Raw genomic sequence first — 15,498 nt, forward strand, 5'->3', positions numbered from 1 at the left:
GTTTAATAAGGTACTTCTGAAAACTGCAGGAAAAACGTGTATTTGATTAAAATCAAATGCATAACATTTTCATTTATCGTGAAACAGCAAAACTGCTCAGTTCATTTAGTTCACTTCTATAAATAACTAAATATTTTAAATGACAGAAATATATATCATCAGATTTCATTTCAATCATTCAATATAGCTGACAGAAAAGAAGAAAAGAAAAGAGAGAAAAAAAACTTTTACCTTCTTTTCATCACTTTAAGCTCAAAGTTAATGTCTAGATAGACAGAGTAGACATGTGCATGACATTCCAAAACTTTCTATTTTTGAATAAAAATATGAAACGAAGATGAATTTCTATCATTTTCTTGAGTTCATTTTTCTAGTCATTAAAGATAATTGAAATGGCTACATATAGCAATCTCTAAAGAAAAGGAAACTACCTATGCAATAAGAAAGAGATCAAGCATAATATGGATTAAAAACTAGCAACATTAAAATGATATTCAATAAACAAGTTAACCATTAATTGGTAATCTAAAATTTACTGTATGAAGCTAGATATTTTTTAATTCATAATAAGAAGAGAAAAAGAAATTGTATATGCATGAAAGAAAAAATATAATTTTTTAAGCCATCTATTATAGGCTTATAGTTAAAAGGCAATAGTAATAAAACTAATTAAACAGATAAATTAATGACAAAAGTTATATTTTTTATAATCAAATGATATAGGCATACCATTGCAAAATGAGAATGGAATAAAAATTAACAATTTTAAAATTATTATCACTAATCAAACTTTATATTTCAGCCATCTAAAAATTATAGCCAAAACTCTGAGGTATTCAGTTTATTTTCATTCATCAAAGAGAGAAAAAAAATTTAATGCATAAATATAATAGAAATGAATTTTTAATTTGTATCTTAAATGATTCATCTGTAGCAAAGTAAGAAGAAAGATTAAAAAGTCACACATTTTAACAAATAAGTTTATGTTTTAGTCAAAATTTAATTATGCATGCACATCTATATAAATTGAAATTAAATATAATAAATTTTAAAAAATTGTAAAAGCATAAGCTGATAAAATTAGAATTTCAGGATAAATTTGTTTTATTTACATCATTGATTTATTAATGCGCTAATATATATATTCCTTTAAAGAATGGATATCTAGGTTGTGTTCACCAAATTTCTAAATTAAAAAGGAAATATAACATTCTTCGCTTTGATTCAAATATTACATTTTAAAAATTCATTTTTTTTGCAAATATTAAACAACATATTTTGATACATAAATTACAGGCATCATAATTTAATAATGCTCAAATTGCAATGGATAATTTAAGTGATGTTAATATTTATAAGTGTTAGTATTAATATTAATTGTTACAATTACATTCTTTGCCTTATACATATTAAATTTTAATATCCTTTACATTTTTTACAAAATAAAAAGTCAGAAAACAGAGGGGGAAAATGAAATAGATAAGATATTTCAAATTGCCTTTGAATAAACTCAATTAAAATAGTATAACATAAATTACCCAAAATATATCTTCTTAAAAAATATTAATTTTTTTTTCCTAATGAAATATATACAAACAAACCATTCTGAGTCACGCATGAAGATATTATTGCTTCAGTATTGTAAATTATAACATTTACATCAGACAAATATGTACAGACAAATTCAATAATTTGTATATATAATATAGAATTTGTTTTTGTATCAAACAAGCTTCAGAAATACAGTATAATAAATATTATAGTAATAAGTACATTTAATTAAAAAGACATTTTATGTAATATTTTGTATTACAAATACTACAGAGGAATAGCCATTGATGTCTAACCTTATTTCTACTCTGACTAGCAAAAATTAAAGATTTTATTGATAAATAGTAATTTAGAAACAAAATATAAATAAAAAGATAATGCAACTGTTAAAAGATAGCTGCCTAATAATAAGAAATAACAATGAATACTTGACAACATTAATAAAAATAATTTAAATTAGCTATTTAATATCAAATATGAAGTATACAACCACTGAATATATTTTTATATAATTCTCAATCAGTTCAAACAAAATTCAAGATTTTTTTTAAAAATAAATTTTATAAAGTAGTTTGATTAATAATAAGTTTCAGTACAAAATATATGGGAGAAAAATTATATTAAATTAAAATATAAATATTTTATTTTGATAACCAAATAAACACTCCAAACATGATTATTTCATACTTAATGCAATTCTTTAAAATATCAGAAATGTAACTACAAAAATACTATAAAATAACCACATCTACAATAATAACTGTAAATAAAAATTACATTTTAATTAAATCTTTATTTTGATCAATTTAATTTGCAAGCATAAAATTCTTTAACACAGGTCTTACTACATGTGGGTCTATATCACATTTCTGTAAGAGCATGATCAGTTATAAAATTTTAATATTATTATTATCATCATTTTTAAAACTTAAAACTTTATTTTGGGCCAAATCTTCAAAAGCATCCAGATATTGATAAATACAAGAGAATATATATATATATATATATATATATATATATATATATATATATATATATATATATATATATATATATATATATATATATATATTAATATTACAGTAACTGAAAAAATATTAAATTAACATTCAATTTGTTTGTCATAAAGTTTAAATTATAAAGCTAAAAAAAGCAAGAATACTTTTAATAATACTTATTTCATTACATTTTAAAGATAGTATTTAATGCCTACCATTTAGAAAATGCCTTCATTTTAGGAAAGTCAAAAATTTTGCAACATATAATTATTATAAATAAAACTGAGAAAAATCGACAATTTCTTTGATTAAAAAAATCAATAAATATTTTTAAAAAACTTATTCAGTTTAATTATTATTTATTTATACAATAATGGTAAAATTTCTAAACATATGATTAACGATTATTTTAAAAGCTTAAAGAAAAATAAAACATTTTTTTAAAGACAACCATTATTTAAAAAATCAATAATCTGTGTAATAAAAAGCAAATATCGTTTTTTAATGTACTACATAAAAAGCGAATATATATTCAGAAAACAAATTACAGAAGTACTAAAAATTACTTTTTAAAAAAACTGTTTCATGCTTTTAGAGAAATCTAAAGCACAAGGAAGGAACCCTTCATAAGGTGCCTCCTAGTTTGAAGGAAATTTCTTTAAGATGATTCAGTACAAAAATAGCAGTCAGTCTACTTCACAAATGACTATTGAAATTGATGCACTAAATGCTCTGTTAGTGAAGGATCAGAAAAAATTTCAGCATGATACCCCTACAAAAAGAGTACAAAAACAAGCAGTTTTGCAATGCATCATCACATCAGTAAGCATAGTCTTTAGGCTATTCAATAACTTTATAGTCATTAAATTGTAAAGATTGAATGAAAAATAAATCAATTTTAATAAAATGGATCCTAAGTAATTTATACCTGGTTGGCAAGTAGGATATTAGTTTCAAAATAAATAATTCTACATACAATTCCAAAAAATTAAATACAAAAATTTAATTATAATAGCAATAATTTATTCTTTAAGACTTTCAAATAATAATATCGGTCAATTAATTAATAATAAAAATAATCCATAACATTTTTTATGTAATATATTATCTTTATGAGTCATTTGGATTGAATCACAAATCTGGAAAACAGAACAGCATTAAACTGAATAAATGAATTCATCTACTTTATAAAGCATCACACTACAACAGTAAGAAAACAATTTTAAAAATATCAATGAAATACAATTTTTAATTTAATGAAAGAAAATAAACAGATTCTTCCTATATAAAAACATTTGATTCAGTCTCCCTTCAAGTCTTTGAATTTATTCAAAGTGCATCATGAAAACTGAATATTTTGCATTTCAGTCTGTAGAGCAAATGATAAAACTCCAACACTGTTCGCTACAGATTCAGTTCAGCAGATGCAGTAGACAGAGTTTTTGGCCTGAAAGTTTGGCAAAGAGCACCAGGTAGACTGCAAGAGAGGGAGAGATAGAATAGCTTGCTTTGGTCATTATGCACCATCATCAGTTGGACCTGTTTTGTAAATGGCGGCTCTGTAACTGAAGCGATCAGACAAGCTGCGCTTAACAGGGTTGGAACTTTCTGAAGGAGGTGCATGGGTCTGGTCATTTTTTTCTAATAATTCGTCCACTTCTCCGATTGAGGACTCAACTAAAGGTGCTTCCAGATCAGAGAATTGTGCAGCCTTTGAGCGTAGAAGATAGGAATATGTCCTATATCGTTTTAACTAAAAAAAATATCACAATAAGTATATGTCATGCACATTCCATCATTTTTATTTCTATATTTTTCAGTCATTCTTATTCTGGATGTTAATTTAATTTAATTAGATTATCTAGTTAAAATTTATTTAACAAGAGAATCTATCTTTCAAAAATTTTTATTTTCCTGTCTGACTTTGTAAAATCATTGATTTAGTTTGTTGAAAATAATATAAGCGAGTGGGAATTATCTCCCCCAAACTTTCATGCATATTCTCTATAAAAGTGAATTTGTATTTTAAATTCGCTTTTTTCCCCCTAACTGATTAAAACCAAAATTTGACACATCACTACAATTACAATCACAAAATTATATGCCAAATTTCATATATTTATTACATTATTGAGTTATCATATTTGCATGCTTCTGAAAATACATACTGACAGACATCCAATATCTTGTTGAATATGGCTCAACATTTAGTAAGTGTCTTACAAAATAAATGTTAAATCTGTATACGGTATTTTACCCATCTACCTCTCTTCGATTTGTAGTTATTGCGTTAACTTACATTCAGATAAATGACAGGAGGTTGCACAAAAATTGATATAAATGTATAAATTTGGTGTAAAGAGATCATATAACAAGTTTCATCAGTCTAGCTCAAAGCATTTTAGTAATCATTTGAGTTAGGTCACAGATAAATGAAGAGATGGTTATTTTCTGAAAATGTGTTTTTTTAAATTCAGGAAGGTGTAAAATATAAGAGATTCGTCAAAATCTCAAGTTCAAATTTTTTGACAATTACAATAATTCTTCAAAACGTCATATAAAAGAAAGTAAAAATATGTGTATATATGAAATTATCAAAAAAAATGGATGCAATATAAACGACACTATTACACTTCATTACTGAAAATTTGCGTATTTGTTTATGTGGTAATAAAGATTAAAAAGTTGTTTTATATTTTAATAAAACTCACATTTGAAAGTAATTAATATTCTAAATGGATGGATTTAATGAATGCATGTCAAGATCATAAAAATATTTTGTAAAACATACGATGCAATCTAATTTAATTTTCAACGTTTCAATACAAATAAACATTAACTGAAAATGCAAAGAAAACTACACATAAAAATTCCTCCAAAATTATACATAAAAAATGCTTACATCTTTATACAATATAAAAATATTTTATGCCTTAGCAATTATTCCTAATTAATATTTTCAATCATTAATAATAGTTTTAATTAATATTTATAATTTTACCCAAAGATTGCACAATATAACATCACAAGAATAACATCTAACTATAAATTTAAAAAAAAGAGATTATTGAAGAATTGAGTTCTGAACTGAAACTCTGCTATAACTTTTAGAATTTCATTCTTAAATAAAATATTGTTCCCCTCTTTTAAAGAAATCTAATAATTATTTAAACTTCAGAGAATGATACATGCTTTATACATCATTTTATAATTATATTAGAAACAAATTATACGTTTACTTAAAAACAAAATCTTCTCTACTTTAACCATATATAAAAATTATTGCATATTCCATTGAAAAAAAATTAAATATTTTTATCATTTTAAATAATACAAATTATACTAATTTTACAAGCTTGAGTAATTTGTAAAGACACAAATAAACTTCATGTTTGCTCTTTAATATAAGTCACAAATTTTTTGCACAGCAGCAGATATAAAACTATAAAATATTAAATTGATATTAAATGAGGAAATACTTATGAGTTATGAATAAACAAATATGAATTATTAAATAACATATTTTAAACAGGTAAATCCTTACTTCATATTGTAAATAATTTTCTTTTTCAACATATTCATTCACAACTCGAGATTTGGCACTTTTGTCAGGAGGATGCGATAAATGTTCTTCAAGTTCTTTTTCTAGTTTCAGAACCCTACTTTCTAATTCAAGCAGCTGCTCTCGCTAAAATATCATGAAATGCAAAGTTGGTTTAAACATTCATGCCAAATATTGCCATACAATGAATAAATTAAGCTAATAATTAATTCAATGCAGTAATATAGGCATTGATCAAAAATAATTGATTAGGAATATAAAAATTTTGAATAAAAATTTAGGATGTTTAATAAGAGCTTATCGAATATTGCAAAAAACATAGGAAGAAATATATAACAAAGAACAATTACTTAGATTTATCATTAAATTTTTACAGTATTATAAAGAAAGTAAAAGTTTTCATGAGATTCAGAAATATTTATGAGCAGAAATATAAATGTGCAGAAATATTTAACAAAGATAATTTGATTAGCTAATAAAAATTCCTTGAATGGAAGGAAATTAATTTGAAAGCATTTGTATTATTGAAGAAATCAACACCAAACTTAAACTCTGCCATAACTTTGAGAACTTTTTTTTCAAATTCAACTAAAATATTTTTATAAATATAATATTATCTTTTAACTCAAATATTTTTTCAGGAAATTACAAGTTGTTCTTTTTGAATAGAAAATATTAAATTTCATCACAGAATTTTTATAAAAACAACATAAAATTAATCCTAAATTCAAGCACACTTATTTTTAAGACAACATTCAAATAGAAATGTCATAATTTTAGTGAAATATATATTACATATCAAAATAAAATAGCAAAGAAAGATAGAATATCATATATCATGAAATAACATAAACATGGACATATTTTTTCGATACTTTATTCTGTCACTAGAACTTATTTTGAATGTAAGATCTTTTAACTGATAATTATAAAAAAGCCAACAAAAAGTCATTCATTAAAAAGGTGCAATTTTTAATGGATATAAAACAATGAACGTTAGCATTACTTAGTAACAAAGTATTTCTGCATTAAATTAAATTACGAAAAGATGACACATTAAGCAACATTTAAAAAAAGCAGAATCATTCAATATTTTCAAAGAAAAAGGGAGAAAGACTTCTAATTAAATATCCCATAAACGAATTTGCAATAAATAATTATTAACAAATTAATATAACAAATTTGTTACAATTATAACAAATTATTTAACAAAATAGTGCATGCATAAGAACAAAAAACACATCATTTATTATAGATTACAAAAAGCTTTATCTATATGGAAGATAATTAATTTTTCTCACAATACTCATTAAATTTCAAACAAAACTTTTAAACATAATTAATTTGAAAAACTGCAAATCATATTGCAGATAAATTTTGTATTTGTGCTTTAAAAAAATTATAGGTTTAAATGCAATTTTCACTGAAAATATAATACATATAAGCTTCAAGTTGCTCATACTAAGACAGGAATCTCTACTTGCCTTACAGCCATAATTTAAAATTATTACACCTAAATCTAATAAATGAATATAAAGCTAAAAATACAATGTTCATTAATAAATCAATTAACAATATCACTGTAAATGCATCTGAACATTTCAAAAAGAAGTTTTATTTTTTTAAATATACAGCCTTTCAATAGAAATTTATTGAAAAAAAGATATGCTTCAACTTGAAGAAAAAACTAAATGAAAATAAAAACATTATGATAATAAGGTATTATTACATCATCTCAAAAATACATTTGCATTATTAATTCCACAATATATATTAGTTAAAATTAAGTGTAATTCTTAAAGAATCTTCAAATATAAAACGATTGAAAGAAACACTCAAGTATCCATATATAAAATATACACTCACAAAATTTAATTTTGTTGGAGCTACAGGTAAAAGAGGTCTCTGGAATTTCTTTTGTGCTCCTACTGCAGGAGCTAATGATGGAGCAGAGAAACAAGCAGCCACATAGTTTATAGTGTCAATCCAACTCTGCAGTTCCTTTGAATCACTGGAAAAAAGTTATAAAATACTATAAATAGACACCTTAAATGTAATAAAAGATATATTGGACAAACATCATATACAAATGATAAAGTTACATTTATCTGAAAATAATTAAAACCCATAGTCAAAAATGATATTAATAAAAATGACTGTCAGATAATCATTCAATTAATAGTAATAAATTTTTTTTATTATTTTCCACATTTACCGATTCAACATCATTAATAAAACCTTACTATATACACTGATTTTCGCAGAAGTTCATGGATACTAATAAAGATTGTACCTTTTAACACAGAAAATAGAAATGGAGCCTTTCGAAAATGAAATGCCATTTAAAGATAAAATATATTTATACTGTCAAGCAATATCTGAAGAATATATCATTGTACAGGAAATCGTCATGGGAAGGAGAAAATATTTTTTTATGTTTGCCTTGAATGAAATACGAAAAAAGAAGAATTAAATGGACAATCTGCCTAGAATACCATTTATCTTTGCTGTGTGATTGACTGTTTACAGTTAGTAGTAGAACCTCAAGAATCCAAAATATTTCTTCTTTTATTTTGAATCACAAATATTGTGCATATAACATTCAGTCAGTAATAAAATATCATTCTCAACCTATATTATTTTTAAATCTCAAATCACATCACTGAATTAAACATAAAATTGACTGAGTACATAATATGCATTAATAATTAATATACAGAAACTGAACCAAGAAATAGAAACTTCATTATGAAATTTTTTTGAATGATTATCAGCTGAATGATACTAATTAGAGAATTCTTCTAATTTTAAATTATATTTCAGTTTACATAAAGAAATAAAATTCTGTTGACGAAGACTGAATCTTACTAGAACAGATAATTAACTTTATTTTGATCAAAATGTTCATTTTTAATTTTAAAAAAATCATAGATGGAATACTAGGTTTTTAACATGAAATGAATATGATATGTTGAAAAAGACAAGAAGTCTTTTTCAGCAATTCCAAAATGGAAAACAGGGATTCCAACTATCAAGTGGTGCTAATAATAAAATATATAAATTCTACAACTCAGAGCCAATTTAAAGAAAAATTACTCATCATAGCTTAAAAGAGTTCAGAAATAATAGAAAAATGACACATACAATTTTTTGAAATTAGATTGCAAATCTTTTACAATAACTTCAGATAAATATCATTTCATGAGATATTTGGCATTTTAGTAGCAAAATCTTTTAATCTTTGATAAAGATCTTTTAAAAAAGGCAGTAAAAGAAGGCTAGTTTTAAACTTGATTCTTCTGATTCTACTATTCATATCACATTCTCATAATATAATTTTATGAAAAAGTAAAATACGACATCACAGAAGACAACTGAACTGTCAAACATGATTACAAATAATTTTTAAAACAGCGAAAACTATAAAATTACAAATGTTATGCTCTATAGAGGAACACAAGATAGAAGTTTTTAAACAAACAAAGAAAAATGTATTTGAATGCTAATAACTTTTTTGATTATATAATTAAAAGAAATTTAGCACATGCAGTGATAATCCTGCATGAAAAACTAAAATATTTCTGGAAATAAATAGTTCAATTAGCAACAATTCATCTCTAGAATTTTCTGAAATCTAATTTATGACTAATTTACAAATTATTTCATAATCATAATGTTTTACTAAAAGTATGCAATGGAAATAAATTTCAATGTGTTATTACATCAAAATTGTTAAAAAAATATTTAAATAAGTGTATGAAATCTATAGTCATTGTAAACAAAACTGTCATTTCCTACAATTCTCATAAAATATTTAATAAAATGAACTAGATTCTGACAAATTTTAAAAAACAGTTAAATTGTTTTTGTTAATCTTACAAAAAATAATATTATGTGAATGAAAACATTGCATATCAAATGAATTTCATCAATTTGGAAAAAAGGTCAATTCGATGAAATAAGTGAAAAATTATGAGAATAATGGAATATTTATACACAAAAGGTCACTTTTCATTGATTTTTTAGGATATATGTTGTTGTGATTAAATAATATTAATTACAGGCATGTTAAGTGGATTAAAAAAATATATTAACTAGATTAAAAAAATACATTTTTCATATAATTGCATTCTAACAAAGTATGATTAATCAAATCTTGTTATTTATATTTAAAATGAAATATCACATCTGGATTTTCAACAAGAATTCAAATATAATAGAAGTTTTCTGTTTTTTAAAATTAAACTGATTAAATTCCAAAACAACAATTTATACTTTAAGGGCGTAGTATTAATGAAAATTAAGAAACAAGTGAAATATTTAGAACTGTTCAATCTCACAAAACGTAGCTGTATTAATTTCCACATATTAACATGCCTGCAATTTAATATATATATACACACACACACACACACACACAAAAGACTATTGAATTCCTATAATGAAATGCAATAATTACTTTTATTTACATTATTATTATAAAATATACAATAATGAAAATATGAGCAAGAAACAAAATAATAAAAAGCAATTCAAACTTTATGAGAAATAAAACACAATGGCGAAATAAAAGGCAAATATGAGGATTTAGAAATAATGGCAAAATAGAAAATATTGTACATCAAACAAAAACAGCATGGGGTACATAAACACATATTCAGAAACATCCCACATTTAATATTTTTAAATTACGATTATTTATTTTCTTAATGTCTTTAAAGTTGTAAAAAAATAAGGAATAAAAATTATACAAAATTTCAATTAATTATTTTTCAATATAATCTAGATTAAAAATCTATTTAAGAAGTGAATATCACTGAGTAGTAATCCAAGGACATCACCATAAGAACAAAAGTGAAGCAAATTAATAAAAACATTTGCAGCCAATTACAAAAATATGATGAAAATCATTGATATTTTTCCTAAATTCAAGATTATTATCAACTTCCCTGTTAAACTACAGAATTTGAAACTTTTAAAAAATCAAGCAAAAAATTTTGTAGTATAATATTTTTCATTCTAAACCGTTCACTCTGGTTTTGTTGTATGCACTAGTGTGCCAAACCAGTTCTAATCAGCAGAACAAATATTAGCAGATATTTTAAACGAAAAGCTAATGATTCAGCTCTATCAGGAGATGAATTATACCCATTCACTATTTCTAACTTTATGATAAGAAAGTAGAAGAAATTGCAATTGAATTTTTAAAATATGGTAATTTTAGTATCGAAAGAATGATTTGACTTTAGTTAAAAATAATCACTAATTTTGTACCTTATTGTCTCACAAAAAAATAAATAAACAGCAAATCAAAATAATTATAAACTGTTTTAATTTAATAGTAAGAAACTAGCCATTAATACATTAAAGAAATTTACAATACTTCTTTTAAAATTATTTTAAGATAATTTAGTTTATAATTCCTCTAAAGACGACATTTAAATATTTGAAATTTAAAAAATATAATTCTGTAAGAATAAATGCATTTTTATAAATAAATACATGTTATAATGATTTTGAAGGTAACTTTTGAAGTTCCATAAAAAATTAACCTAGTACAAAAAAAAGAGTTATAAAAAATACAAATTAATAGAATCCTGATTTATTGGGGAGGGAAAAAAATCAGGGTTATGATAAACTTTTATTTAGATTTTTATCTTTTTAGAAAATATTAAATATAAAAATCTATTAATAATTAATTTGCAGTAAAAAGTTTTTTTTAATATATTGTATATTTTATTATAAATAATAGAAAATGTAAGATGATTACAGCCATGTTTCCCCAACAAAAAAAGCATTTTTAAACTCAAACTGGAATATACAACCAACCATGCACAGAACAAATGAAAAACAGAATCCAACTGGGAGAGGGAAAAAAATTGGCGAACAAATATAAACAATGAAAGAAATGCAGACCCACAACCAAATGAGCAAACCAAAGCAGACAAAAGGCGGCCACAACAATCCAAATGACTTCATCACCTCCACCACCATTACTTTGTTTCACATCATTAAAAAAACGTACTCTTGTTTAGCATCCTTTGAGTACCTTGTTTGGAAAAGATATACAGCTTGGTCTGCAGTCTGGAGGCGGAACACATGTTGTTTCTTTGTATAGTCAGTGGCTCTCGTTGCCAATGCATGATGGATTCGAATGGAATTATGAAGGCTATCATACAACTGATTTTTCCTAAAGCCATTCTCATCCTATGGTAAAAAAGGAATAAAAATAAACATTTCTGCTGAAAAAGGAGAAAAATTATCTAACATTTTCAAAAAAATTTTATGTATATATATTTTTGTCCTTAATTCTGAAGGAAATTACAAACTCCTTTATTATAAATATTTACAAAAGAATGTTATATTTAAATCAATTATTTCAAATCTTTAGTTTTTTTAAAAAATAGGCTTCAGATAAAAATATAAATGAAGATACATATTTATATTTTAAATAATACAATTTCCACTTTTATGCTTTTTATGTGCAATTCTGTACCAAAAGTTAATTTTTTTCTCTGAAATAGTCGAAAAAAATTTATTCAATGGCTTCCTGACAGAAAAATTTTACTATTGATTACATCATTAAAACAGAAAAATATATGACAGTCATTAGCTAACATACGTTAACTAATGACTAATTCACTAATTAACTAATTCACATACGTTACTTAATATATCCAAAATTAATTCATACAACTACAGTAAACTTTACTTTAATGGACTAATTAGGGTGCAAATGCATTTATAAATTAAAACTGCATTAAACCACAAATAATGTTGACAATTAACACAGTATTACGCTAGTAATTGCGCTAAATAATGTAAAATATAATGCATTCACAGAGTGAAATATTAGTAATAAAAACTTCCAAATGCATATTAGGAAGATGAAAAGACATCAAGCTTCAGTCGTAATCTCCCAACTATATAGCATTTCAGAAGTTGCAGCAACTTTTCCCTCATTCCATGTGTGATGAGTATACCAAGAGAATACCATTGAAGAAATTATCCCATACAAATGAAAGAGTAGAGGCAGACCATATTTGTTGAACAATTTAACCATGCAAAATTTAAATAGGAACATTCCTATGAGCAGATAAATAATACTTTGTGAATTAATCGCTACATTCAATGTAGGGTACACTAGATTCATCTTTCTGGTATTTATACAGTAAAAACCTGGGTTGATGGAATGTAGACAACAGAAAATCTACTCAAGTTGCTTTATTCTGAGTAATATGCTAGTATCAATACTTCACTAGGCAATTACACATCTTGGACCTTAGGATATTCAAAACTTATAGCATGATTGGATAATTATATCAAAATTATAACATGGTCTGCTTCTGATAACTATGATCTGATGGTCTGATTTCAGTCGCGGTGCAAGGCACATCAGACTTTTCAACGAAACATTTTGTAAATCAATGTGGATACAACATGGTGTGGGAAATGTTTTTATGCTATCCGTTGGGTACTGTACTCGAAATGAAGTGCACTATTATTTCTTCATTCACATGGTCAGGCACAAATTCTATGAAGATTATAAAGAATGGGATTAAAAAAAAATCCATGCACTAGATTCATTGCCAACCAAAACTGTATAATACTGGCAGACAGCTATGAAAACACTATAATTGAAAACCTCTTTTGGTTAATTCAGTAGTATTCAAAAATATGTAAATCTTTAAAGCGAGCAAAACAATCATAATATTGATTTTGCCTTTCTTTTTTTTCCCTCGGAAATTGCAACTTCAAGCTGATAGTGCAGAAAATGCAAATCTTCATATGTACTAAATTTTGTTTTTAAATAATCAATATTAGGCTATTTAGTGTAAATAGAGAAAAAAATCTTACAACTCACTTTGTGCAAATAAAGCACGAGATCTCGTAAATCAGCATAAAACATTTTCCATCCTCGTTTTCCAATAGGAGCTAAAAACAAAACATATTTTACTAAATCATATTTCAGTAGAAACTGCAATATGAATAAAATGAAAATTTGTGTTCAGCCTAATTAAAGAAACTAGAATATGTTCTGAAGGCAAAAATAATCAAACTGCAAAAACTAAACCCTGAAATAAATTAATATCAACAGTTGACTTATCAAAATGCATTTCAGATCATACCAATATTAACTCTATGGTAAATATTTCTGTAACAATTTTCAGAGATTTAGAAATATTACAATAATGTAATAATGACAGAATAAAGACAAAAAGTAATTATAGTCTATACTTTTCTTCCCATTAGGATCGATACAACATTTTCTCATCACATATCCCTTTTTATATTCAGTAGCAAAGTTAGGATTTGGCACCTAAAAAATATAAAAGATAAAAATAGATGCAGATAGGTAGAAAGTAATAAATCCCAAAATAATATTTTGAGGTACAGCAATTTTTGCATAACATTAAAAAACAAATTACTTTGATTCTAATTTATAAACTACATAGATTAAGTATAATTTTTAATAGTGTATATCAAACTTATAAAATGATAGTACTTTAATGGCATAATTACATAGTAAAGTAGAAAAAGTAAACGGTGTATAGAGCATAATGTTTTTTCACCTCTTGGTGTTATCAGACATTTAAAGATTGTAAAGGGCAGCTTGGGATGGTTCTATTTTTTAAACTCCTACAAAACATTTCACTTAAGGAAATAATATAAATAATTTATTGCTCTGCTTCCATAATGTTTTTAGACAGCCAAACAAGTATCTATACACCTCCATTGTCATTTTGCAATAGTATCTATATATAATTAAGGATTTTAAAAAATTCATGAAAAAGTCAGAAATATTTTTAGGGTAACAAAATGTTCTGAAAAGAAATTATAAAAGTCTTATTCTGTTATTTGCTATGCATTTCAATTTAAAAATATTATACTTAGCATTTATCAGTAAGCAAATTAAATATTTGTATGTTAGGACAAAAAAAAAAAAAAAAAAAAAGGTAAAGTTGTAACATTTAATGTTTCACTTCTTTCAAATCTAACTTTTATCTCAAGAACATATTAAAAGCGAAGAGAAGCTTTTGATGTTATTTTAGTTATTCAGTAAATATATTGTTACACTAAAAAAACCAAATGTAATAAGCAAAATTTTCAAAAAATTCTATATTAATTTATTTCATCTTGTGTTAGTGAAAATATTATGAAAAGTAAAAATATTTCCTCATACAGAAAACAATTATAAGTAATAATAACAAGCAAATAATAATAATAATAATAATAACCTCTAGGAAAGGATTATGACCAATAAAACTTTGTCTTTGTTCTGGCTGATTAGGTGGGTGCTCTTCAGGGGGTGCCTCTTCCTCATCATCCCTATAATTAAAAAAATATTTAATATTTTGAATAATAATAATATTTAAAATTGACATA

At 24.4% G+C, this 15,498-nt stretch overlaps 1 protein-coding gene across 6 annotated transcripts in view; it reads right to left on the reverse strand.

Moving 5' to 3' along the window:
* Positions 1-2,791: 2,791 nt before the first annotated feature.
* The window catches only part of LOC129981555 (PH and SEC7 domain-containing protein-like), a 136,924-nt gene continuing 124,217 nt past the window's right edge, over positions 2,792-15,498 (reverse strand). For 4 of the 6 annotated variants that reach the window (XM_056092433.1, XM_056092434.1, XM_056092435.1 and 1 more), the window contains 7 exons: positions 15,351-15,441; positions 14,350-14,431; positions 13,976-14,046; positions 12,137-12,318; positions 7,978-8,122; positions 6,094-6,237; positions 2,793-4,302 (listed from right to left, as the gene is read on the reverse strand). In XM_056092433.1, coding sequence (XP_055948408.1) covers positions 4,066-4,302; positions 6,094-6,237; positions 7,978-8,122; positions 12,137-12,318; positions 13,976-14,046; positions 14,350-14,431; positions 15,351-15,441 — 952 coding nt within the window. In that variant the 3' untranslated portion in view covers positions 2,793-4,065. Of the gene's footprint in view, positions 4,303-6,093; positions 6,238-7,977; positions 8,123-12,136; positions 12,319-13,975; positions 14,047-14,349; positions 14,432-15,350; positions 15,442-15,498 lie in introns of all 6 variants that reach the window. The other 2 variants (XM_056092436.1, XM_056092437.1) reach the window with 2 other exon arrangements.

This window comes from Argiope bruennichi, chromosome 8, assembly GCF_947563725.1.
Source record: "Argiope bruennichi chromosome 8, qqArgBrue1.1, whole genome shotgun sequence".
In the NCBI taxonomy this organism is placed as follows: domain Eukaryota; kingdom Metazoa; phylum Arthropoda; class Arachnida; order Araneae; family Araneidae; genus Argiope; species Argiope bruennichi.